General features: G+C 41.2%; 3 protein-coding genes across 5 annotated transcripts; all 3 read left to right on the top strand.

The window, feature by feature from the left end:
* Positions 1-526: 526 nt before the first annotated feature.
* Positions 527-4,446, top strand: LOC144089519 (receptor expression-enhancing protein 6). 3 transcript variants are annotated; one of them, XM_077620437.1, is made up of 6 exons: positions 527-691; positions 796-918; positions 1,999-2,092; positions 2,796-2,934; positions 3,009-3,177; positions 4,145-4,446. In XM_077620437.1, the coding sequence occupies exons 2-6, from the start codon at positions 804-806 to the stop codon at positions 4,180-4,182; spliced, it is 555 nt and encodes a 184-aa protein (XP_077476563.1). In that variant the 5' UTR covers positions 527-691; positions 796-803; the 3' UTR covers positions 4,183-4,446. The 3 variants fall into 3 exon arrangements, with proteins under 3 accessions (XP_077476563.1, XP_077476562.1, XP_077476564.1); XM_077620436.1 differs by lacking the exon at positions 527-691 and having other exon boundaries at positions 709-918; XM_077620438.1 differs by lacking the exon at positions 527-691 and having other exon boundaries at positions 709-918; positions 3,009-3,202.
* Positions 4,447-4,611: 165 nt separating this feature from the next.
* Positions 4,612-15,870, top strand: diras1b (DIRAS family, GTP-binding RAS-like 1b). Its single transcript, XM_077620435.1, has 4 exons — positions 4,612-5,133; positions 6,016-6,069; positions 13,735-14,094; positions 15,177-15,870. Exons 3-4 carry the CDS (start codon positions 13,786-13,788, stop codon positions 15,462-15,464), a joined length of 597 nt encoding a protein of 198 aa, XP_077476561.1. The 5' UTR covers positions 4,612-5,133; positions 6,016-6,069; positions 13,735-13,785; the 3' UTR covers positions 15,465-15,870.
* Positions 15,871-18,086: 2,216 nt separating this feature from the next.
* Positions 18,087-25,858, top strand: gng7 (guanine nucleotide binding protein (G protein), gamma 7). Its single transcript, XM_077620934.1, has 5 exons — positions 18,087-19,015; positions 22,890-23,059; positions 23,131-23,339; positions 24,497-24,612; positions 25,388-25,858. Exons 4-5 carry the CDS (start codon positions 24,532-24,534, stop codon positions 25,511-25,513), a joined length of 207 nt encoding a protein of 68 aa, XP_077477060.1. The 5' UTR covers positions 18,087-19,015; positions 22,890-23,059; positions 23,131-23,339; positions 24,497-24,531; the 3' UTR covers positions 25,514-25,858.
* Positions 25,859-25,938: the final 80 nt, after the last annotated feature.

Below are 25,938 nucleotides of genomic sequence, written 5' to 3'. Positions count from 1 at the left end.
GTGTAAACGTTATAATGAATTCTTAATTGTAAAAAAGAAAGATTTATATTTTCAAATTAAAAATATATTTAAAATTCAGAACATTTTTTAAATGTTCATTTTTATCACATGTTTTGAAAAGAGAAAAACAGTAAACAATATCAGATTTATTTTATTTGGGGGGGAAATGATGTATTTTCCTGGGCCACACAAAATGATGCAGCAAGCTGGGTGTGGCCTTGACTAAAATTGATATGCTACATATTCATATATCTTTGTGTATGACTAACAAAACTAGGACCCGTTAATTTTTCATAAATTAGTAAACTGGTTTAAAGAAATGTATAGGGCTAAAACATGATTTTTTTTCGCTTCTTTATTGAATTGGAAATAGTTTACCCCGTTAAATATTTTTATTTAACGAATGTACATTATTCCTGTATCGTTTTTATAATTATTACGTTAACCATAAAGTCGTTGTTTTTTAGCCCTTCCGAACTCGTTAGCTTTCCTTGTTTTGTATCCATATCAACCAGGAACCGTTTTCCCTATCATGGGGCCCGAGGAACGCTATTCTCTTCTCTGATTGGCCACTGAACTGATTGAGCCCCGCCTCGCTCCTCGGAAGCCCGTTGATTGGCCAGTTGCCTTTCTTCTGCCACAGCTGCCCTCTGAACAACTCTCCACTTAAAGACACGTTTTACAATAAAAGGTTAGTTAAACAATCCACTTTTTCCTTAACGAAGCCACCCAATCGATCTTTTATTTCAATTTATTCCCTTTCCTCAACCCGGTTTGCTTTTCCTTGCTTTCCAGGCTCGAGAATGAGTCATTTCAAGGAGCGTTTTGTGACTTTGCTCCATGAGAAGAACTTTGTCACCGACCAGCTGGCCACGCTGGAGCAAAAAACGGGAACCAAGAGAGAATATATCGTCTTGGGTACGTCCACAAAACTCTCTTTTACATCAAATTCTACGGGAAAAAAACGTATGGGGTTGAAGTCCATCAAGAAAAATGACTTTGACATCGAGTTAGCGAGCTAGTTAACTAACCGTGGTGACAGTATAATACGTAGTAGTATTTGTCATTTGTGCACTTTTCGGACAACTTTCACTTCCGGTTACCGGATATAATCAAGTGTTTAAAAGCTATGTATTAATGAGCAGAAGCTTGTGAATAAAAAAAAAGAATGAGAAAATTACAAATTGGGGTTGAATTCCAAAACACTGGGATGAACACTAAGACTAAAAGTTAATAAAACAAAATAAAAACTTGACCTTTTGTCAAAATTTTGCCGACCAGCACCTCCTTAGTTACAGTTGCTAAGCCGAAAAATTTAGCTACTTCAACGGTACAAGCCATTTTGGATTTTGCAGGTTATATTGAAAATATGAAAAAAATGGAGGCAAAAAGCATACAGCAATGGGTTAGGATGCTCAAGTGCCCGTTCACAAAATTAAAAATAACAACAAAATTAGTTCAAAGACATTACTAGGACGTTATATTTGCGTAAAAAAAAGAAAACATCACTTCAAGCTAGGTAAGACAGTTGGCTAATTAGCCCACGGCGTTAGCTTTAAAAGAACAAGTCTTCAGTTTGTTTATTTTGGAGACATTGAGATGGGAGGGGCGCCGTACATCCTGGACCGTTTAATCCAGTTGTTTTTTTTCGCTTTTGGGAAAGGAATATTGAAGAAATATGTATCATTTTTCACATCACACAAGTTTGTTTTTTTCATATGCAAATGTTGTCTCAACGAAAGCTTGAAGTCGTCCTTCCGGTTCGGCCTTGTGGTTGAGGCAGCTGGCTTTTTGACTTCTTTTTTTTCCACGACCAAAATGAGATGCAAAAACTTATCACGCGCCTGCACTGTCTTTTTTTTGAGTCTAACATCCGCAAAAAGTCAAATATTGACTTTTTGCGGGTAAAGTGATGAATCATCTTAAGGTCCACCGGTGGCAGGTCGTTTCCAAAAACCAAAGCCCCGCCCACACTCAGCTGATTTCCACTCTGTGCAGGTGCCCTGGGATTGGTCGGCGTCTACCTCCTCTTCGGCTACGGCGCTTCGTTGCTGTGCAACCTCATCGGATTCCTCTACCCGGCGTATTTTTCGTACGTATTGGCCGACTGGGAAGTATTTTTCCTCATATTTTAGGTCATGATTATTATATTGGCTAGTTGAAAACTCTAAATTGCCTCCCGTATCCCAAAAACATGCTTGCTAGGCTTTGCTAGCTAGCCGGTTGAACACTCTAAATTGCCACATACATCCCAAAAACATGCTAGCTAGGCTATGCTAGCTAGCTGTTTGAACACTCTAAATTGCATTTTACATTAAAAAAAACATGTTAGCTAGGCTAGCTTGCTGGTTGACCACTTTAAATTGCCTTTCATATAAAAAACATGCTATGCCAGGTAGCTGGTTGAACATTCTAAACTGCATTTTACATTTAAAAAACATGCTTGCTAGTTTGTTGAACACTCTAAATCGCCTCGCACATCCCAAAGTACATGCTAGCTAGGCTAGGCTAGTTTGCTGGTTGAATTCTCCAAATTGCCTAACCCAAGCTATGATTGTGATTGGTTGTTTGTCTCCCCCTGCCCTGCGATTGGCTGGCCACCCATTCAGGGTGCCCATAGTTAGCTGGGATAGGTTCCAGCACCCCCTGTGACCCTTGTGAGGAGAAGTGGGTCAGAAAATGAATGATTTTATTTGTGTGTGCTTGATGGCAAAGCTTTTAAATGTGATTGTACTTGTAAAATAACAAAGAAGCCATTGAATAGAATTCTTTTTTTTTTCTTTTAACATTTTAAGCATCAAAGCTATTGAAAGCACAGCAAAGGAGGACGACACCCAGTGGCTCACCTACTGGGTGGTCTACGGACTTTTCAGCATCGCCGAGAGCTTCTCCGACATCTTCCTCTTTTGGTTCCCATTTTACTACGGCGGCAAAGTACGTCCAAATCAACCCCCCCAAAAAAATCAAGCGCAAACAACAATCATTGAGAGTTTATTTTCATTTTTTAGTGTATTTTCCTGATGTGGTGCATGGCTCCCGTCACGTGGAACGGCTCCGAGCTGCTGTACAAGCGCGTCATCCGACCATTCTTCCTCAAGCACCAGGCCGCCGTGGACGAGGTGGTTAGCGATTTGAGCGCCAAAGCCAAGAGCGTGTCGGAGAAGATCGAACGGGAGGGTGAGATAATACCAACAGTCCTCATGCAAGTAACCACACTTTTTAAACGGACGCGTACGGCATGCCTTCGCTCCCGCACGCTGGCCCCGCCCCACGGCATGCTTCCACGGCGCTGGGCGTCCAATCCGTTTTGACTTGGAAGGGGCGGGTGAACGTCCCTGGCGGTCAAAACGGATTGGACGCCGACAGACTTCATTGGCAGTCCATGAGGGCCACGTAAGTGTTAAAAAAAAACATAATTCGTGCTGAAAAGGGTCAAAATGTCAAACTACTTTTTAGTTTATGATTATGATTCTTTAAGTGTTAAAGTTAAAGGTAGTCCTCGCGTTAAAGTCTTGTTTTTTTCTACTCTGGCGACCTAACATAAATGAAGTTGTATTTAGCTGCTAAAGTCAAAATTTGTCAAAATTCAACCCAAAAAAATATGTTAAAAAAAAAAAGATTAGCATCTGGCACATCCGTTCATTAGCCCCTCCCAGTCAAAACGGCTTGGACGCCGACAGACTTCAACGTCAACCTATTAAGTGTTTTAAAAATATATAATTCATGCACAAAAAGGTTAAAATGTTGAACTACTTTTTTAGTTATAATACAGGGAGTCCTTGTGTTAAGGTCTATAGCTCCAGGGACCTAACTTAAATTACTAAGTTTATGTCAAAATACAAAATAAGGAAAATACATTAAAATAATAAAAAATAAAACATATGATCCTATACTTGGCATTATGGCAGTTCATGGTTTCTTTGCAACCGAAACTGTTGATGCCAACAAAACAAAACCAACTCAACCACAAAGGCGGTGCGTTTAGGGACGGCCCCGAAAACGCAGCGCTTTGCAACACGACTGCTCTTTTTCTTACATGAACTGAAACTTGTTCGACTTTGACTGTCGTCGACGTGAGCGCGGGCCGCTTATTGCTTTGAGCTTTTATTCATTGATTTATTTATTCCATTTTTTTTGTTTTCAGCTGTTAATCGGGCTCTGAACCACAACCAAGACCACTGAGGAACACTTTCTTGTTTGGACTGCGCCACACGTGACGACAATTTGTTTGTCGGCCGCCCACAAATCCACTCGGTACGATCGGCGCAAAGACCACGTGTACGACCAATCAGCGGGTTTAAGCACTTTGGGAAGATGCCTGACAAAACTGAGCCCTTTCGGTCTTGAACGCTACCGAGCAAGAGCAGGCATTATTTAAGGACCTTTATTTTCTCGCGTGTACGTCAAATAATTATGAAGATTTAATAAACTGGACACTCAAACGAATCTCGTGGTCCGCCTTTTGTTTTAGACGGAGACGAAAAATACGAAAAGAATTCATGTAAAAAATATAAGGTAGTACATGATGAAATTGTACTGTAAAAATGTGAATTTTGAATATTTTAACAGTTTTTCTATTAATTTCATAAACTGACATAATCCACTTTGAATCACAAACCTTCCTTTTTTTTCCCCTTGACTAGCCCCGCCCCCCAGAGGGCACATTTACCGCCATTGAATGGGCCTAAGCGCCCGGACGTTAATTTAATGTTTGGCTTGGCTTACGCTCCAAAGACCCTCAATGGCACTCACTTGCTTTTGTCGCAGGAAAATGGCCAATCGCTTAGTGCTCGGTGAAAGGTCGCCGGTGAGATGAATAAAGGAAGACGGGCAATTTTCATTGTATCTTTGTCAATTTGTAATTCAAAGTGGGTTGTTATGATTTTAATTGTCACTATTCTAGCACTTATTTCCTTTAAATGTTAGTGTTACGCATTGGGTGGGTCAGGTTATGTTGTTCTTTTGTTTGTTTGTTTTCGTCTGTGTGATCTGTCCTTGTGATTGGTTCAGCTGTCGTTGCCACGCCCCCGTCGTTGCCTCCCAGGTGTTTCTGATTATCTCGTCAAGCCACGTTTGTTTCTTTTAACCGTGTACGTGTTTGTCTCCCTGCTTTTGTGTCCTACCACGCTTCATGTAAGTTAAAAATATATATAAATATTGATATACTACGTATATATTAAAAAAAATCAATCTGTTATTTTTATTTCTATTCTTTAAAGAACATTACAGAAAGCTACTGCTCTATTTATTTACATTATTGATTATATATTTTCGCATCAAGAACAAAAAAAGTGAAATGAAAGTTTGAGTTTTCAAATCTACTGTACAATTCAGACAATAACTCACGAGGCTTGAAATACGTCGGTTGTCATAACCTTAAAATAAGTTGGAATATTTGTGTGTATTTATATCTCAATGGTTGCGTGACTACATATTTTATGTTGTGTGTGAACTCTACATTTCTACCGCTAGAGGGAAGCCGAGTCCCAAGTGCCAAGTCCACAAACGGACGTTTGCTCTCGTTCATTCTATTAAGTAACGTCCAATGAGCGACTTGAACGCATTCAGGGACACACGGAAAACAGACATCTATCTTTCGACGTCACATTTCCGACGTAGAAAATCAGAACTCTGACTTTATTCACAGAATCCCGACTTGGAATTTGAGGACCTTTCTCAACCTTTCTTCCCTAATTAAAACGACGACTTCTACCTGTGTATTATTAATTTTGACGTAAAATCGGCAAGCGTAATTCTTGCCTACTGTACTGTGGCAAGTGGAAGGAAGTGAAGCACAAGAGAGAGACAGTGCAGCCCCTCCCACGCCAGAGTGGGAGAGGCGAAGGGAGATGAAGTGAGAGAGGGGGGGAGTCCACCCGGACGGACGACGATGAGCTCGACGTGAAAGCTCGTTCACGATGCTCTAAAAAACAAAAAAACACTACCATCTCTGTTTTTTCCCATCTTTTTGATTCTTTTGAAAGCACCAGATTTGTTCTTTTGCTCCTCTTTTAGTGACATCGAGGAGGAAGAGGAGGAGGAGGAGGACAAGACGACATCTTCACGCAGGTACGTCGTTTGTCATGTTGTGGAGCGAGAAGATGGGATTTCTTCAGGGTTAGGGGGGTTGGGGGGGGGGGGGGGGTAGAATTGATGCGTTGAGGAGATGGCGCTCCTCCGGTATTTATGAATGAGATCTGTAATGGCGTCTCGCCTCGCTTTGCATTCTTCTTCTTCTTCGCTACCTTCCTTTCCTTCTTTGTCATCGTGACGCATGAATCTGCTCCGGTGAAGATGAGGATGAGGAGGAGGAGGAGGATGAGGATGAGGATGGTGGTGGTGGTGCTAGTGCCGGGCTAATCCTCCCATCTGCCTGCCTTCCATTGAGAGCGAGATTTGCTGTCCAATTTGCGTTTGTTATTCCAGCGATCAAAATCGAATAATCGAATAGTTAGGTCGCGATAAGAACGTCATTTTCCTCAGGATAAGACGCCCCCCCCCCCTCCCCATTTGAAACCTGCATTTTATAGTACGGTGCAGTTGACGTGTAGATTTTTACAGGCGAATGAGTTGCGTGTTTTTTGGGTGTGAACATGTGGTGCGCGTTATAGTCCAAGAATTACGGTTATTATCAATCGGATTGTATTTATAACATGTGAAGCCTTTGTCATATTATTTTCCTTTTACTAAATACAATTACATTGAGGAAAAAACTAACTGGAAACCATTAATTATTGCCTGCCACTGGTGTCTAATTCATTTTAACAAGGAGGGGAGGCAGTTTGGCATCAATGGAAAAGCCAATGATTTGACGCGTGCCAAATAAAATTCTTCTATAGCTTTTTTTATGGCGCCTAGTGGGATGCTAAATTAGATATAATTAATTATTTCCCTCGAAAAAAAAGGTCCTTATTTCCACGATGCACACAAAATTCCAATTTCTCTTCCGTTTTTCCATAAACTTTGTAAAAATCATTTTAAAAGCCTTCTAAAAATTAGTTACATTGTTTAACGTATTGTTGTGCCTCTTCAAAATAATTCGAAAACAATTGGACGACGTTTGTAATCTAAAAACAAAGATGTTATTCAAATTTGGGCTCGTGGGGTCAAAGGTTACAGAGGTCAGAAAAATAAATTGGTGATAAATTGATAACAGTCATTTATTTGGTCAAAATTACCACGTAGGGTCAAAGGTCAGAAATCAAAATTGCCATTTATCGGATCTGATGGGGAAAGGGTCAAAGGTCACGGAGGTCCGAAATAGGTCTTGAAATTGGCCCCTGGGCCGCAAGTTGAAGACCCCCCGCCGCTTTGCCAACGTCATCCAAACAAATCCCACTTTGCGCACGAAAGGCTTAATCATCATCGGATGGCGCTATTTTCCAAGCGGCGTTTAGCGTCACCCGTGACGTCTTTGAGACTTTCTTTTCTTTTTTTTTTTCCGCCCCCGCCGCTCGCATCACGCGCCCCCCCGGAGCAGGATTCCCTCCCTTTTGTTTGCCATCTGCGCCGCGCCGAGCCCCGGCCCCGACTTTGGCGGACTTAGCGAGAAAAAAAGCCACAGCGCGCCTCCCATCTGTCACTGCGGGCGCCGAGGCATCACGTGGAGGCGCCCCGAGAGGAAATACACTTGATTTGGGAGCGAGCAAAATAAATAAATAAATAAAAATAAAGCGCCATAACCACTTTATCTCCTTTTATCTACATTTTTATCCAGTCTTTTGTTTAGATTTTTTTTAGAGATATAATTTGCGATGAAAGAGGCAAAAAAAGTGAACATTTGTATTTAAAACATGCATAAGTCCTGATATAATTATTTAAAAAACATTACATTATACATAACATATATTATATATTTTCTCTGGGTGCGCCGCTTTCATGCCACATCGCTAAAACATGCATGCTAGGCTAACTTGATGCTAAATTGTCCATGGCCATGAGTGTGATTGGTGATTTGTTCTCCCTGGGCTTGTGTGGGTTTTCTCCGGGTACTCTGGTTTCCTCCCACGTCCCAAAAACACGCATGCTAGGCTAATTGGATGCTAAAGTGGCCGTGGGCATGAGTTTGATTGGATTGGCTGGCAAGCAATTCACAATGTGCCCCGCCTCCTGCCCATTGTCGGCTGGGATAGGCTCCAGCACCCCCGGCAACCCTTGTAGAATAATGAAAACGTGCATGCTAGGCTAATTGGATGCCAAATTGTCACTAGCAATGACTGTGATCGGATTGGATTGGCTGGCAAAACATGCACGCTAGGCTAATTGGATGCTAAATCGTCCCTGATCGTAAGCGTGATGGGATTGGCCGCCGGCAACCGATTCACGGCATCCCCCGTCGGCTTGGATAGGCTCCAGCACCCCGGGCGACCACTGTGAGAATAGCGAATAAATGAAAGAATGAAATGGAAGCATTTTCCGACACAAAAAAAGGACTCTTGATCTCCGAACGGGGCTGTTTTGGAGCCGCAGCCCATAATTTGGAGTCCAGCCCTCGCCATACTTTGTGAGAATGAATCTTTCAAAATGGAGAATAAAAATGCAGATGATGGCGGCGTATTAGTGACGGCGGCCCTCTGCCCGCTGCGGTTGTTTACAGTCGGGAGCTGCGGTATTAGCAGCTTCTTAACGAGAGACGGGTCAGGCTAATGCGCCGCGCTACGCCTGCTACACGCTAATTACACCGAGCGGTCGCCGCCGTCGTCACGTGATACTTTAACGAGGGCTTGATTTCTTTTTTTTTTGGGAGCGATTTGAATGCGCAAGTTATATTTTGTTTTTTTTCAATGTTTTTATCACAGGGATCTCAAACTTGCGGCCCTGGGGCCAATTGCGGTCCAAGGGCCAATATTTCGCATCGCCATTGTAGTGTGTCTAATAAAAAAATATTTAAAAGTCTAAAAATATCATTTATTTTAAAATAATTCATTTTTTTTTTAAATAATTAGTTGAAGGATCCATTTTGGGAACAAATAGAATGAGCAATAAATGCAAAAATAATATTTTTAAAGGTGAAGACTACTAAAAAAACAAGGCAAATCATTCTAAATAAAATAATCAAAAAAAAGTTTAAAAAAAATACATGAAAATGGATTGTAATCAATTAGGAAGGAGAGAAATCCAAATAGAAATTCAAATAAGTGTAGACAAGTATACAGTTTTCTCTGGTACCGTATTTCTCTGAATGTTAGGACAAAAAGTTTTCGGGCGGGACTGTCCGGCTAACTGGAACGCTCGCTCGCATATGATTGGCTCAAATAGTTTCAGCCACGCCATTTCTGTCCTTTTATTCCCATTTTTTGGGGGGTGACTCTTACACATCAGAAAAATGGCCTTCTCCGTTCTTACGGTTGATGGAGCAAGATTCCGTTCTATGAAGATGTCGTCTATCCCTTTAAGTTTTGGAAATTGGGTCAAAGTTAAGCTCTGTCGTTAGCAACTAAGCCGGTCGGATCTGGTCCGATGCCGGTCGGGGCGTAGCGTAGCGTAGCATTGCTGCGGAAAACTCTGCTTGCTTGCTTACTTCAATTGCTTCAATTTGCAACTTGTTTCCTCAGCGCAGTTGGCCAGCCAACTCCATCCCATTGATACACGTGTATTGAACTCTATCACCCCCAAAATCAACATTGCAAACGTGATCACAACCATTGATTGGATAAAAGCGCTTTTTCTTTCCCTGATGTAAAGATGATTTCAAAACATTAGATTTTGACGCGGGTCGACCGGTGGTCGAGTGGTTAGCACCTCTGCCCTGCAGTTCTGAGATCGAGAGTTTGATTCCCAGTCCGGAGCTTCGTGTGTGGGGTTTTCCCGTTCCAACTGGGCTTGTGTGGGTTTTCTCCGGGTACTCCGGTTTGACCCCACATCCCAAAAACACGCATGCTAGGCTAGGCTAGTTGGTTGACCACTCTTAATTGCTCCTAGCTATGAGTGTGATTGGTTCTTTGTCTCCTTATGCTCTGTGATTGGCTGCCCATCGATTCAGGGTGTCCCCGACCAGGTCCCCGTCGTTAGATGGGATTGGCTCCGGCACCCCCCGCGACCCTAGTGAGGATAAGCAATACGGAAAATGAATGACTAGGTTTTTGACTCCTGAGCTAAGAGAGTTTCTTGAACTCAAGCTTCTTGTGGGGTCACACTTAATGACGTGACATCATTTTGCGGCGGCCAATAAAAACGCAACGATTGTCCGTCCCGTTCGTTCGCAGGTGGTGCTTAAACGTGTTTGCGAACGCGGCAATGCGGTGACAAAAAGCGCTGGCTGTAGTGAGTCACGAGGAGGCAGAAGAAGAAATAAATAAATAAATAAATAAATGGAGACATGGCCTCCCACGGCATGCTGGGAAAAAGGGCGCAGTGGCACGCGCTCACGCTCGTTTGATGGCGCGCGTGTAAATGTGTTGATCCTCAAATAGGCTGGCTCGCCCGGCCGGCCTCCGCCGGCATTCCAATATCCCCGATTAAAAGCGGGATACCTCGGCACGCAGCGCGCTTTTAATCACGCTCTTGATCTGCCGTCGTCGCCTTTCATGTGGGAGGATAACGCGGGATAATGCGCGCCGCGTCGAGTGGCTCCCGCCGGACTGGAAAATTATGCGCATATTTAGCCACGGCGGAAGGTGACATTTCAGGAAGGGAGGATGGATGGATGGATGGATGGCCAGCGCCATTAATGGACAACTTCCGCGCCAATACCACGGACGGCGATGTTAGCGTACCATGTTTTTCATCCAAAAAGGCTCATTATACTTGTATAATGACAATAAAAGCATTCAATTCATAACAAAGGTAGAATCCAAGCACAGTAATACAGTAATCCCTCGAATATCGTGGTTCATGAAGACCAGACATGGCCGTGATAATTGAAAAATTGCCAAATAGGATCACCACTATTATCCCTTTAAACATTTTTTTAATTAATGTACAAGTTTCAGTGTGGATTTTCACAACTTCACAAATATATAATAATAATAATAAAAATAATAATAATAATCTGACATAGGCCCTGTCGTCATCATATAAAAATCATTAATAGTCATTTTTTAGTTGATTAAGCAAGTAAAGTCAATCACTGACCATACTAGGGCTGGGTGATTGATTATAAGACTGAGATGGACATTTTTACATTAATTTCTGTCATAATATATCTAGACATGGCCGCGTTAATAAGAAAAATTACAAAGTCGGGTTACCCCTATTGTAACTTCTGCTTACGAGTTCCACATTTTTATATGTAAAAAAAATAAATAAAGTAATAGCAGAAAAAATCGCAAAGTAGCAATGATCAAAAGTCTATATTTATTAATTACAGCTATAAGCATATCAAAAAACCCTAATGTGTTATTATTTAAATGTAATGTATCTATTTAAAAATGTAACTACATTCAAATTCTGTACTGAAAATAGTTCCTCTCCACTTGATATAAATATTAAAAAAAAAAAAAAACAGGTCAATGGGAGTTTTAGTCCAAGTCCTTTGTCTTCTTGTGGCCATGGTTCTATTCTCCGCGATTTTTGAGGGATTGCTCTACATTGACATACAGGAATTATTTTTTTTCTGTGTCAACATTTGCTAGCTAGCGCGAAACCAAAATGCTAAGCTGTGTGACATCACAACCAGAATTGCTGGAAAAAAATGGCCGTTCATCAATGCCTACAAAATGCTAAAAGATAGCGAACGCTAAATTGTTTTTTCCCGTTAGCGCAGCTGTTTTCTGACACGGTCGCCATTTCGCTAGGACCTTTTAATTCATGAAAAGGAAGGGAACGTGGCTTCAGCTTTTCCAGGAGGATGGGTTGCCAAGGAGAGAAAAAAAACACTCACTCTTTTGTGTGTATCACCTGTGTATGTGTGTGGGGAAGGCTAATTTTAGCTGCATGAAAAAAGGCCGAGGGGAGGGAGGTGTGGGTGAGCGCCGCGGTGGCGGCGGCGGCGGCGTCACGGAACAGCCTCGACGCTGCCAAAAGGAAAGAAAGCGTTCGGTTTGATTCATTTCAATCCAAACAAATTGGACGTAAATAGCCGTCAATGGGACTGAAATGCCAGTCAATGAGTTCAATGTATGAATGCGTTATTCTATTTTTAATTAAAGGAGCAAGCAAAAAATGAAAAAGCTTTTAGTTAATCGCTAAATTAGGCCTGTCAAACTAAAAAAACAAAAGGTGGCTTACTGGCCGCCATTGACGACGCCAGATGTCCAATCGGGATTGGATTGGAGCATCTGCAATTTTATCTGACTTCCATGTCCTTTTATGGTACTTCCAGGTCACTTAATGTAAATTTTGGACATTTTTTTATTGATTTTGTGGCTTTCTGCTGATTTGGGGGGATTTCCTCTTGTCATTTAAGGTTCCGTGTTAACTGTAATCCATAAAAAGGCCTTTCTCGCCGATCAGCGTTTGAGTTAAAGAAGCCAGCGGCGTCCATTTTGCTAACGCTGGCATGCACGTTGTCACGCTCGGCGCATGGCGGCCGGCCTCTGCTGCCAGAGCGCCGTGCATAATTTATGCGGCGGTTCGGTTTGAAGGTTCGCTAATGGGCTGCTCCTCTAAGCCGCCGCTGTGATGAAACGTGACCGTGGCGTCCGCATTCACCGCCACTCGATGAGTCGCCTCCTTACTGACGGCCTTCCACGATGGCTTGGACGTCCATCGCTGTCAATGGTGGTTCATGTTTGAATGGTTGGCTTACTCGGATTGTTATTTTTAGTCATCAAAAATATCTTTTTTTTTTTAAAGATTTCACATTATGCTTCAATTTCCCAACCACTTATCCTCAAAACAGTTGCAGGGGGTGCTGGAGCCTATCCCAGCCAACTACAGGGGAGACCCTGAATGGGTGGCCAGCCAATTGCAGATCACAATGAGACAAACAACCAATCACACTCATAGATAGGGACTATTTAGCATCCAATTAGCCTAGCATGCATGTTTTGGCATGTGGAAGGAAACTAGAGTACCCAGATGAAAACCCATGCAAACTTCACACAGTGAGGAAACACCAGGGATCGAACCCTCGACCCCAGAACTGCGAGGCTTACGTGCTAACCACTCATCCACTGGACCACCCTTGTCTTTTTGTGCGTATAAAAATAGTCACTAACCAACATAATTCATATATATTGACATATCTTCTTTCTTGTTAAAATAGTAAAAAAATGATGAGTTAATTGCAATAATATAATTTGGCATAGTACTATATATGTATGATATATTATTTATATACCATTTTTTTTCAATCTCATAGATTCTAAATAGATATATTATGACAGAAATTAATCTAAAAATATCAATTTCAATCTTCTAAACAATCGCCCAGCCCTAGAATGGTCAGTGACTGACTTTCCTTACTTAAGTAAAAACTAAAACATTAAAAAACTAAACTAAAAAACTAAAAACTATAAAATGACTAGTCAATTGGGACTTTTATCTACAGTAATCCCTCAATTATCGCGTCTTCACTTATCGCAAATTCACTACTTAGCGATTTATTTCCACAATTATTATTATTTTTTTTAAATTAGATTAATTTAAAGTTAACAAAAATGTGAAAATCCATGCTGAAACTTGTAAATTAATGCAATTTTTTAAAAAAAAGTAATAATAGGGGTGACTCTACTTGACAATTTTTTTCAATTATCGCTGCCATGTCTGGTCTACATTAATTGGATTGCTGTATTGGCCGACTCTTTGATTGTTCGCCGTATGAATTTAGTCCGCAACTACGCTGTGTCCCAGGTTGCCAGAGCGTGCGAAGGCGGCGAAGGCGTCGTCGTCGTGGGCATCGGGATGCCGGAACAGAGTAACGACTACCGCGTGGTGGTGTTCGGGGCGGGCGGCGTGGGGAAGAGCTCCCTGGTGCTGCGCTTCGTCAAGGGCACCTTCCGCGACACCTACATCCCCACGGTGGAGGACACGTACCGGCAGGTGATCAGCTGCGACAAGAGCGTGTGCACGCTGCAGATCACCGACACCACGGGCAGCCACCAGTTCCCCGCCATGCAGCGGCTCTCCATCTCCAAAGGCCACGCCTTCATCCTGGTCTACTCCATCACCAGCAAGCAGTCGCTGGAGGAGCTCAAGCCCATCTACCAGCAGGTACAAAAAATTCACTCACTTGTGATGCCATCTTAGCTAGGGATGACAAATTAGACCGTTACGGACACACTTCCTGGTTGTACTGCTCACATGACTTCCTTTTTGAATTTGTCTACGTGCAGGCAATGTGCAATCCATCAATCGATTTACATAATATCTCAGAAATACCGCATTCGATTATTTTTCTTAAGATTTTCCCCTTCAAATGAACACATTTGTACTCCCTATTAAAACCATGAATATGGAGGTGAAAATTGTGAATCACGGGGCGGCTTATACGAGGGAAATTGTCAAATTCAACCATTTTTAAGGCAATTTTAAGGATATGTGTGGAGGCAGCTAATATGCGAGAAAATGCGGGACATCAACGGAGAAAAATTGGGAGATTAAAACGGAATATGACAGGTGTGCTTGATTTTTTTAATATCGCAAGATTTGAGCTTATTTTTATAAGATGCTAGCGGTTCTGATTTTGTCGTCGTAAAGTCTGCATGGGTAAAATTAAATTGCTTTTGGTGTAATGTTAGGAAATTAAAGTAAAATTGGTGGAAAAAGTTATAAAATGATGAGATTTAAGTTGTTTTGTTAGTTATTTATATGAACTGGAAGTTCATGGGTTTTGAGGGCTTCCGATTTTGTTGTTGTAAAGTTTGAGGAGTATAAAACAGCTAGTTAGGAAATTAAAGTTAAATTGGGGGGAAAAAGTCATAATATTACAAGATTTTGTAATTTTCTTGCTTATTTTTTTGAAGCAAAAGTTGTTTGGTTTCAAGAGCATCAACGTTTGGCCAAATCTATGTACCGTATTTTGCCGTTTGATATACCCGGGTATATTAAATGATTTTTGCTTTTTTGAGCCTCCCGTTTGTGCGCCATTTAATATACCCGGGTATATTAAATGAAGGGGCATATTAAACAGCAAAATACGGTAAGCACAAGACTGCTATTTGCTAAATGACGAGAAATCCGGTTGTCGTTTTCTTGTTTTTACGCGACGTGAGGCACAATGTGTTTTGTTTCCGTTGTCGCGCCTCACCCGACTCTCACCCGACTTTCCCCCGGCCCTCCCTCCCCCCAATCAGGTCCTGGCCATCAAGGGCAACGTGGAGGCCATCCCCATCATGCTGGTGGGCAACAAGAGCGACGAGACCCAGCGCGAAGTGGAAACCAAGGACGGCGAGGCGCAGGCCAGCCAATGGAAGTGCGCCTTCATGGAGACGTCGGCCAAGACCAACCACAACGTGACCGAGCTCTTCCAGGAGCTTCTCAACCTGGACAAGAAGCGCAACATGAGCCTCAACATCGACGGCAAGCGCTCGGGGAAGCAGTCGCGTGCCGAGAGACTGAAGGGCAAGTGCAGCGTCATGTGAGGGAGCGGCCGCCCACGCCCGCGCCCACGCCGACATCGCCACCGCCGCCACCCCGAAGCCCCGCCCCCTCCTCTTCCTCCCCGCCGCCTAGACGAACTAGATGTATAAAAAGAGCTTGCTTTCCAACGCCACACCAGAAGGATGTAAATAAACCTCGTTTAGGAAAGCGCACTGGGAAAAAACGACCGGCCCATCAACCCCGCCCAAGCCCCCCCCCCCGGGCGGAAGACGGCGGCGTGCTCGCTTTTCCCCGCCAGAGGGAGGATTCGACGCAAGGAGGTTTTGGGGAGAAGGTCAAGAATGTGCAGGTTTTTTTCCGCTTTCCATCCAATCACCCCCCCAAAAAACAAAAACAAAAATAAGCACACACAAGTATGAAATATGGATGTGGTTATTTTTTTCTTCAGGCTGATTTTTTTTCTTTCTTTTACATTCCATTAGATGATCAGGATAAGTTAACCCTTTATAGGGCAAGCTAGCGTCTATTTTTAGCCGTTAAAAACGTAAACAAAACCCCATTAAAAATCATTTTAGATCACGTAGGACAAAATATGAATAGAATGTGGACACCAGGCATCATTTCAAACAACAAATACCTTTCCGTTCCATTGACGTCCAATTCATTCGCCCCTCCCAGTCGAAATGATTTGGACGTCTATCGCCGTCAATGGCAGCCGGTTTACGCCCTATAAAGGGTTGCTTAAAATGGCTCCCATCCACCATTGTCATATTTTCCTCTGACTTGTCATGGACTCAAAAATCCACTTAGCAAAGCCAACATAGCACTTTATAACATAAACACTTTTTTTTTTACACAACTTGTGCACTCGCCACTCTTCCCGCACACAAAAGCACAATATTTTGGACCTTTTTCTACTTTTTTTTAATATTTCCTTATTTTTTTTCCGCCCCATTTCTTTCTCCCGCACGATGAGCTTGTGGTTCTGCTGAACAACAGGGTATAATATATATATATATAGTATTAGGCATGTAACAATGCGTTGATTGGTTAACGCGGCGGAGGATTGAATAGCCAATCGGTGATCGATCTGGAGAAAATGCTCAAAATGGCTGTGCACTATTGATAATAATATTGAATTTAAACTCTATCGTATCGTTATGAAATGCAATGTCAATTCGCTAACACAAAAAACGGTTTTAGCCACAAAATGTTTAAAAAATGTCTTTTTATGGCTGCCGGATCAATGTAAATGATTGTGTTAAATATGGACATAACGTCGTATCAAAACGATAAAAGATGGTCAAATTTATCCTTACATCCAGACAGCACTAAAATAAAGTATATATAAACAACAGGGTATACATATTTCAATAAATATGTATATATAAATATATCTACATGGATAAACTGTACATATATACATGAATTATATACAATATATGTAAGAATAACTCACTAAAAAGACAAAAAGCACATCTTTTTAGCACTCTACATGTGCAGCAGAATCAAGACGAAAGGGCAAAAATAATTTCCTGTTGGTGGGAAGGAAGTAGGAATTTGAACTGGACTGTCATTTATAGTATAACATAATCATATCTTGGATCAATAAGGCCATTGGGTGCATTTTAATGAGGAAAAATGTTTCTTTTGTTGTATTTTTGCACTAAAAGGGGAGGAATTTATTGTTTACAGACGTACCTTTACTTGTTAGGAAGCAGGGATGCTCAGATGGACGTATATTTATGGATTGCTTTGTCATATTTGGTGGGGTAAATTACCGTAATTACTAGGGCTGTCACGATACATCGGTTAAGTAATGAGCCAATCAAATCGCAGGAGTTTTTTTTTTATAGAAATGACCTCATAGTGGAGTTCGCATTTGAGGTCATTTAGACCACGATATTAGTTAGTATAGGTTTATGATCAATTCATTTCACAATTATGGACGAGCTTAAAAGCCCCCGTAGTTTTTACAGAAATTAAGAAAGTTTAGAAATGCTGTTTTGGTCATTTTTGCTCTGTATTTTTTATAGCGGTTTTAAGTTAGGGGTCTCAAACTCAATTTTTTTTTGGGTGGGCCGCTTTTGAAAATTGCCAAAGTAAAATACCAGTGGCCAAATTTTAAAACTATTCATTAGTCATTCTTTAAATATATTTAAAAAATCTTAATTTAGTTCTAATAATTTTTGTGTGTTTTTTTTACTGCCCGTGGCTTTTTAAATGTTAATGTTTATAATTCTTTACAACTACTTTTCTCTTTTTTTTTTTACATCAAAATTATTTTTAAATTAATTGTGTATGTTTTTTTTCACATTTGGGCAAGACTAAAAATACAATTTTATGTTAAATAACTGGCCGCAAAATGTGATCTGCGGGCTGCATTTTCCCCACGAGCCGCAAGTTTGAGACCCCTCCTCCCAGTTGAAATGACATTTTTTAATTTTTAACTTTGGACTATCGGCAATAATCGTGTCATCCAAAGCATAGTCAGGAAATTGTTGACGCACACCCCTAGTAATTAGTTGGTAAAGCTACGTATTTGTGTCTTATTCAACTCATTGGCTGTCATTGACAGGCATCGCCGTCCTTGGCGGGTATCGAGTGAACCGTTGCGTTTCTGTTGCACTTTACCTTCTTTGTTTGCACGTTGGCAGACGTTGGCAGACGTTGGCAGACGTTGTGCTGACGTTTTTATCACGCGGGTGCGAGGTTATAATTCGGGAAAGGCTGCACTCACCCGCTAGTTTCGATTTTACGCCGTAAAACTAGTGTTGCACCAATGCTATTTTTTTGCTCCCAATACCAATGGGCTGATACTGTATTGATACGAATTTATTTATTTTTTAAACATACAAAATCATTTTTTTTTTGCTATCACAATTTGACACAGACTGCTAAAAAACGTTAACAGGAAAAAAAAACATAGTAAAATCATTGTGAGTGCATTGTCAATGCCATTAAGGTCAATATGGAAATATAAAACTAAAATTCAAAATGGGTGAATTTTTACATTGTATCCTTATGCTGAGAATCACTGGTCTCACTAGCGCCCCTAACAGCAGGCAGGAAAACTGCATGGCCCACTTTGCGTACAAGAATGCGTTACATACATACATTTGTTAATAATAAAACATAAACAATGCATGATTCACACTAGCTAAACTAATTACACTTTATTCATCTATTAAAATTGTTGGAACTTTTCAATAGGGACATGCAGTGGATTGCAACATGACGTCCAACACAGCATATTAATATATATTTAGTATGATATTATATTATCCGATTTTATTAATGCAATTAATGTGTAACGTATTCTTGTGCTGAGCGTCATTAAACGGCTGTGCACAGTTGCAGAGTTTGGCACGCAGTTCGCCTTCCTCGCCGTCGGGGGGCAGTAGTGAAACCAGGTATTCTGATTTGGCACACTTCTTGGCGGTAAACAGTAGAATTAGTGATCGTAATAGCAAGCTAATAGAAAGTCGGTCTCTTGAAATAGACGTTTAAAACTGAAGACAGAAGGACTTTTACAAGAAAGTTATACTTATATTCAAAAGGAGAGGCGTAGAGACTTCGTTTAAAAGTAAAGGTAAGACGATAACATTATTAAATATGTTTTTCCTGTTCGAAATATGCCATCACTTCATTGTACCGTGTTAGCTTAGCTCCGTTACTAATCACTTTGCTAGCAGACTACACAAGTTCGCTAGCTTACTTTTCTCCATTTTATTTTTAATAGTCACTTAATGCCATTAACCCAGTTTAATACGTTCGCTTGGTTCGTGTGTTAATCACGTTTGCGAGCAGACTATCCAAGTTTGCTAGCTTACTTTCCCCGTTTTTCCTCCTCCATAGTTAATAGTCATTCAATGTAATTAAACCACATCAACAGGTTCGCTTAGCACGTGTGCTAATTGCTTTGCTAGCAGACTACACAAGTTCGCTAGCTTGGTATTCGCACTATATTACCACCTAACGTCAAAGTCAATGTTCATAAAACGTTAAATCCTAGCTGGTGTTACCGTTTGACATTTAAATTTATCCACCATTTATTATAGAGCCGCTAACATAAAAAAAATAAATGCCAAATGAGCAGAATAAAAACGCAACAGAACTTGACTGTCATTTTCCATCTTACAAAAAACACATTCATCAGATTTGAGCTATTTTTTCCTGCCCTTAGTTCTCTAGTTGTTGTTTATTTTTATTTTTATACAGCTATTTTCATACTGTTGGCTATTATTAAGTGTCAGGACACCATATCTCAAAGAATACACATTGTGTAACATTATTTTTATTTATTTTGAAACTACTCGCAGATTCCTCCATTTTAGTGCAATACTAGTATTGGTGCAACTCTAGTAAAAACCTCAAATTCAGCACATTTTAGTCCCAAAACCCCATTTTCAAGTCATCTTCGAGGGCCGAGAACAAAATTCCCCAAGGCAATGTAGAGTACGGTTCTCATTTGTCATGAAAAAAGCCACGTACACAATGGATCCATGTACATTCGGGTACATCGGCATGAGTCACCCGCACGCCCACACGCGTGTAGATGGCGGTATCAGTGAACCGATTCATTTTGTTTGGTTTTGTAGGAAATTAAACCGTGGGTCGCATTGTTTAAGGTCCTTGTAGATAGCTGTAAATAAATCCTGGAAGGTCGAAACAACGTAGTTTGAAAAAAAAAACCTAATTATAAAGAGGGAAATAAATGCATTGCTGTTAGGTAAAAAAAAACCCAAAAACGAAACGAGTATTGCATTAAAATGACGTTTTAAAAAATTTGGACATGTGTTGTGATTGAGGTATTTTCCGCACTATAAGGCGCACCTTCAATGACCCTAAAATTAGTTTCTTATATAAGGTGCATTGGATTATAAAACACAGTAGGGGGGAATTGTTATAATGTTATACAGCCACTAGATGGAGCTGTAGTAATAATAGTAGGAGTTGTGTTATACTTTAACTCACAGGTGTAAAAGTGGCAGCCCGGGGCCAAATCTGGCCCGCCGCATCAATTTGTGCGGCCTGAAAAAGTAAATAATCAGTGCCGACTTTCTGTTTTATGATCAAATTCAAATGAAGATTATAGATGTATAGTATATTTCCTGATATCTCCCCCCCCCTTTTTAAATCAATAATTGCAATTTTTTAATCCAATTATTTTTTTCTTTTTGTGTTTTTAGTTCAAAAAGCATTTTTCAAATCTAAAAAGAAATGTATAAAAATATTTAAAAAGGGACACTGTCGGCTTTTGAGAAAATTGTGGTCTTTTAGTTGCGCCTTGTAGTGCGGAAAATACGGTAGTTTCGCATTGTTTCCTCGTTTTAATGTGATAATGACATTAAGATGGGATCCCAAAGATTTTTTGCATGACAGCAATGCTTTTCCGCAGGTTTGAATGAATTAAAAACACGTTTTTTTCTGAATTTCGCAGACCGTCGATTGCGTTTTGGGAATCCGTTGTTTTGGGGGTGGGGGAGTTGTTTATTTCTTTCTTTAATTTTGGTCCGACTTGCGTGGCGCTCCTCTGGGTTCTTGCTTCCCGCATGCTCCCCCATTCTTGGTGTTCCTGCCAGCATGAGAACAAGGACACAAACTGTGAATCATCTTTTGTCTTTTTCTAAAATTGCAGTGCAACACGAAAATGAATAAATTCATAAAATAAGATAAAGTGCTTCGGTTTTGCGGATGAGTTCTTTTGCCACCATGTTTTTTTTTCTTTTGTTTTTTTTTAAAACAACAACAACCTAAATTTAATGTAAATGTATAGATATTTATTCTAGCAATAGTCTTCCTATTAAGATATACTGTGCTGATGCATCCTCTGAATAACTGAATTAACATATACGTACAGTATAAATAGAAGTATGTATGTATGTGTATGTATATATATGTGTATATATATATATACATACATACATACGATAATGAAAATGATGATAATCAGTTCTGCAAAATGATTTTCCTAATAAAATTGTGAACTGGAGGTGTGTCAGCTGCCTTTTTTCATTGTTTTCGAGACTCCTTCACAATAAAAGTCCCTCTTTTTTTACAGGATTAAAGATGATCATTACAATTTGAATTGAGATTTGTATTTTTTTGTCAAAAGGATGTCTTTGACTGTTACTATTCATTTTTTAAAAATTATACTGCAGTAAAAAAAAATTGAGAAATATATATATGAAAATATTTATAGTGTATATGATGATTTAAACTAATTGCTGATATTCTGGAATATTTACTTTAAGCCTATTATTTTGTTAATGAAGTTCATTTATTGACAACAAGGTGAATGATGATTCAGTGGCATTGACGTCCAATCCATTTCGAATGACTTGGACTGACAAATGAACATCCGCTCCTTCTTGTCCAATCTGATTGGACGTCTCTCCTCCAGAATGACTTGGACTGACAAATGAACATCCGCTCCTTCTTGTCCAATCTGATTGGACGTCTCTCCTCCAGTTCTTGTGCATTTTGCCACGTTTTCGCCTCGATGACATCAAGCAGGAATTGTAGTCGGAGTCCCAATTGACAGCTCTTGCGTACCCCCCCTACCTTGGTGTTGTTGCCATGGGGACGCCGTGACGTCGCGTGACCCCCCGCTGAGGACAAGTTACGCCAAATGAGGAAGGGGGTGGAGGGGGTGCCCCGAAATTCACCCACCATCGCCAATCCTTCCATCTCTCACCGAAGCTCTCTTGGCAACCAATGAGAATCTCACGCAGCATTCTTGTTTGTTCATAAAGAGAAGATAAAAAAAAACAGTTCCCTCCTACAAAAGATGGTGAACACAACGGGGGTGATAGCGCCCTCTAGCGACAGAACAGATGATGGAACGAAAGACTTGCAACACAAGACAGGCTTTTAATTCTCATCTCGTTTTCTGAACCGCTTTGTCTGCATTATGCTCGCTGGGGGTGCTAGAACCTGTCCCAGCTGACTTCGGCCCAGAGGCGGGGGACACCCTGAATTGGTGGTCAGCCAATCGCAGGGCACAAGGAGACAAATCAATAGTTTTCAATATCAAGCTCTTTCTTTACCGCAAAACATTGATTACCGTATTTTCTCGCACATTAGCCGCATCTGTATATAAGCCGCACCCTTTAAATTGCCTTAAAATGGTTTAATTTTACAATTTCTCATATAAGACACCCCCTGATTCACAATTATAATTAAAACTTAAACAGATGTCTACTTCGTTATGTCAGTCTTTAGCGTCTTCTCGTGGCCAATGTGTGTACTACAATGTCAAACTCGAGTCTCTTTTACCTGTTAGATTCAGGAAAGAAAATCAGTTTAAAAAAAAAAGATTGTCTCGACATGTTGTCAGGTTTTCATCGGACGAAAAGACGACTAGCTCCATCTATTGTCAAAACCGAAAACAGCAACATCGACCGAATCCAAGCTTCTTGTGCGGGCCTGTACTCAACCCTATTTTGTTCATTTTCCTGCAGGCCGCTAAAACCCGGACGTTAGTCTGGACGCGCTTGGCTTCCAATTGCCTGCCATGTCACGGACCGGCCACCAGGGGGAGCGAGGCGGCGTCGGGGCTCGGCGTCAACGCACGGCCGCCTTGACAAAAACGGCCGACTGGCCCTTTAAATCCCCAATAGCGCATTCCGAGGTGAGTAGAGCCACACTCGTCTCCCGTCGGATCATCGTTTGCGCCCGTAACGCTTCCATTTCCCTCCGCAGACGCAGAGCGCCGAGAGAAAAGAGCACGGGGCCTCTCCTTCTTCTCCTCTTCTCTCCTCGCCTGCCTCCCCGCGTAGCGAGCCGCCGAGGCGGACTCGGACTCCATCCGTGTCACGAAGCCGGATTCCCCCGACCCTTGGCCGGCAAGGAGAGCGCGCCGCTTCCAGCCGGAGAACATTCGGCCTCCCCGAACCGGACCGTGCTGACAAGTAAGGACGTATCGTGTAAACATGGCCGTTAGGGCTTACGTGACCCCCACCTCGGTGACACCCATCAGGGCCTGTTGCATGGAGGACGCCCCCCCCCTCATCCTACACACACCAGCACCCTCCATTTCCATCCACATCCACCCTTCGCTCGACGTTGGCGTGTGTTCGTGATGCGTGGACGGCCGGAAAGGGACACGCTGTTCCCGCGGTCAAAAGCCCCGCATTGTGCTCCTCCCGCGCGCCCGTTCCGAAGCCGAGGCCCGTTCGGGTCCATCGGCGACGGACGCAAAATCGCGCCTCAGCTTTTTTTCGGGGCCAATCGTACGAGACGCGCACGGGTGGCTTTTTGTCCCCCCCCTGTCAGAGCCGCCAAAAGTTTGCAAGTCGGTGGAAAAAATAGCAACAGGCTGAGGATGGGAATCGTGACAGAGGGGAAAACACATTGGAAAAAAGGATCTGCGTGTAGATATGTGACTTTGTTTTTAAACATGTTTTGTTTGGATTGATATGGTGAGTGGCAGGTGTTAAACTCGAGGCCCCGGGGCTAATTCCCGGCTCTTTGTCACTTTTTACGTGGCCTGGAAATCGTGTTCGTGGTCGTTAATTAAAAAAAAATGTCATTTCTGTTTTCCTTGATGAAAAATAGAGGACAACAGGAATAAGAAAATATTTATTTTTTCAATATTTTCTAAAATGGATGGAGAAATGAGTTTACAGTACACAAAATATATTAAAAAAAAGGGAAAATATAAATAAATAAACAGACACTTTGCTGTTACCCATTTTTGTTTTCCATTAAATGTCATTAAATAAATGAAGATAAATAAATACAAAAATACATAGAAGGAAAATATTGTTTTTTTTCTCTTAATTAAAAAAACAAAAATATTTACTAAAAAAAGAGATTAATGGTTTCCATCCTTTTTTTATTAAAGCATGTGGAAGGAAATTAAAAATGAGAAAATATGTAAAAATATTCCCCTTGGTTGAATGTGCAAAGTTAATATTTAGTTTTGGAGACTGAAATCCCTAAACTTGCACCATTTTGCCCTGTTCTGTTTCACGTGCACTCACAAAAATATGAAATTCAAAATGGCTGCCCTCTATTGAATTATATTCAAACAGTGTTCTCTTTCTCTCTGCCTTTTTTTTTACAGTTTTCTGCCGTGTTGTTCCATTCTGATGGACAAGGATGTCCACCACTAATAATATCGCCCAAGCCAGGAAACTGGTGGAGCAGCTCAGGATCGAGGCGGGAATTGAACGGATTAAGGTACCGTCACTCTTGACAAACTTCATTATCCCCCCCCAAAAAAACTAGTTCCTAGTTAGTTTGTTTTGTACCAATATTCCCAACGTGTTGCCTTTAGCGATGTTCCTATGCTAATTTTTAGATTATCACCTGACTCTTTTGCCCCAAAAAATAGCAAAACTTGAAAATTCAGTCATAAATATAACGTCATATTTAAATACTGTAGCCATGACTAGCAGGTATTCAGTGTAATATTATTCATTTTGATTTTAATGACATTTTTAGACATTTTTAAATGTAGAAATTGAAGTTATTCAGGAAAATTATAATCATGTCATATTTCAAAACGGTATAAAATTATACCTGAGACTTAGCAACAACATATGTGAAAGTTTGGGTCACCTAGACCACACTTTATTATTGACGTGCGGACGCCGGGTCTCTATGGGGTTAGTTTTTGTTTATTTTTTAATGAGCAAAAACAATCATGAGTAGTAACAGTCAACAAGTATAATGTTTGTTTAAGCACATTCAAAATGGTTAATGAGCGTGTCACGCTGTCAACGTGCGCTAGCTCGCTAACGCTAAAAATCTTCACTCATTCTGGTTGTGACATCACAACCTCTGTACGGGCAGATTCTCCAAACCAGGCGACTTGGATTCACGTGTAAAATATGCGATCGGGAACGCCCCCCCCCTTACAAAATACACCTCAATACTGACTCTCGTCTTCATTTCTCCTTCTACCATCTTGCCCCGCCTCCCCCCGACCTCACCATCAAAATCCACCTGTCAGGTTTCCAAAGCGGCCGCCGACTTGATGAGTTATTGCGAGCAGCACGCTCGCAGCGACCCGCTGCTGGTTGGCGTTCCCACCTCCGAAAACCCTTTTAAGGACAAGAAGCCCTGCATCATCCTATAGCTACGCTCTACACACACAAACAAACACAAACACACGCACACACACAGTACACACTCCCAAAATAGCCTCTCTGGAAAAGCGCCATAATCGACAGTCCAACTAAAGATGGAGGTAGAAGGTTGGGGGTCCTTAACACAGTGGATGAAATCCGTGTGAACCCAGGTGCTTCGGTGTAATATTCTCTTAATAACTGTGTCATTTTAACTGGAAAGGGAAGGGATTATTAGCATTTATTTTGCTCGGTGGAGCTCGTGGGGGAGAGTTGGGATGTTTTCCGTGTTTTTCTGTCTTAAAATGTGGGTTTGAAATTGAAAAACGGACCTGATGATTGAGTAAAAGATATAAATTTAGCTCTTCTGCTCTACTTCATAAGATGTCTTTGAATTGAATAGATCTCAAGATGTTCAGGAGAGTTGTTTTGCTCA

This window comes from Stigmatopora argus, chromosome 15 (assembly GCF_051989625.1).
Source record: "Stigmatopora argus isolate UIUO_Sarg chromosome 15, RoL_Sarg_1.0, whole genome shotgun sequence".
Lineage (NCBI taxonomy): Eukaryota > Metazoa > Chordata > Actinopteri > Syngnathiformes > Syngnathidae > Stigmatopora > Stigmatopora argus.
Note: the sequence above shows the minus strand (reverse complement) of the source record. Positions and strands in the feature narration are given on the sequence as shown.

Bases quoted from the DNA above. Each gene is read 5' to 3' on its own strand.
- diras1b (XM_077620435.1), top strand. From the start codon at position 13,786: ATGCCGGAACAGAGTAACGACTACCGCGTGGTGGTGTTCGGGGCGGGC. The intron at 14,095-15,176 runs GTACAAAAAATT...CCCCCCAATCAG, and splicing joins TCAAGCCCATCTACCAGCAG to GTCCTGGCCATCAAGGGCAA.
- gng7 (XM_077620934.1), top strand. From the start codon at position 24,532: ATGTCCACCACTAATAATATCGCCCAAGCCAGGAAACTGGTGGAGCAG. The intron at 24,613-25,387 runs GTACCGTCACTC...TCCACCTGTCAG, and splicing joins CGGGAATTGAACGGATTAAG to GTTTCCAAAGCGGCCGCCGA.
- LOC144089519 (XM_077620437.1), top strand. From the start codon at position 804: ATGAGTCATTTCAAGGAGCGTTTTGTGACTTTGCTCCATGAGAAGAAC. The intron at 919-1,998 runs GTACGTCCACAA...CACTCTGTGCAG, and splicing joins GAGAGAATATATCGTCTTGG to GTGCCCTGGGATTGGTCGGC. The intron at 3,178-4,144 runs GTGAGATAATAC...TTTTGTTTTCAG, and splicing joins GGAGAAGATCGAACGGGAGG to CTGTTAATCGGGCTCTGAAC.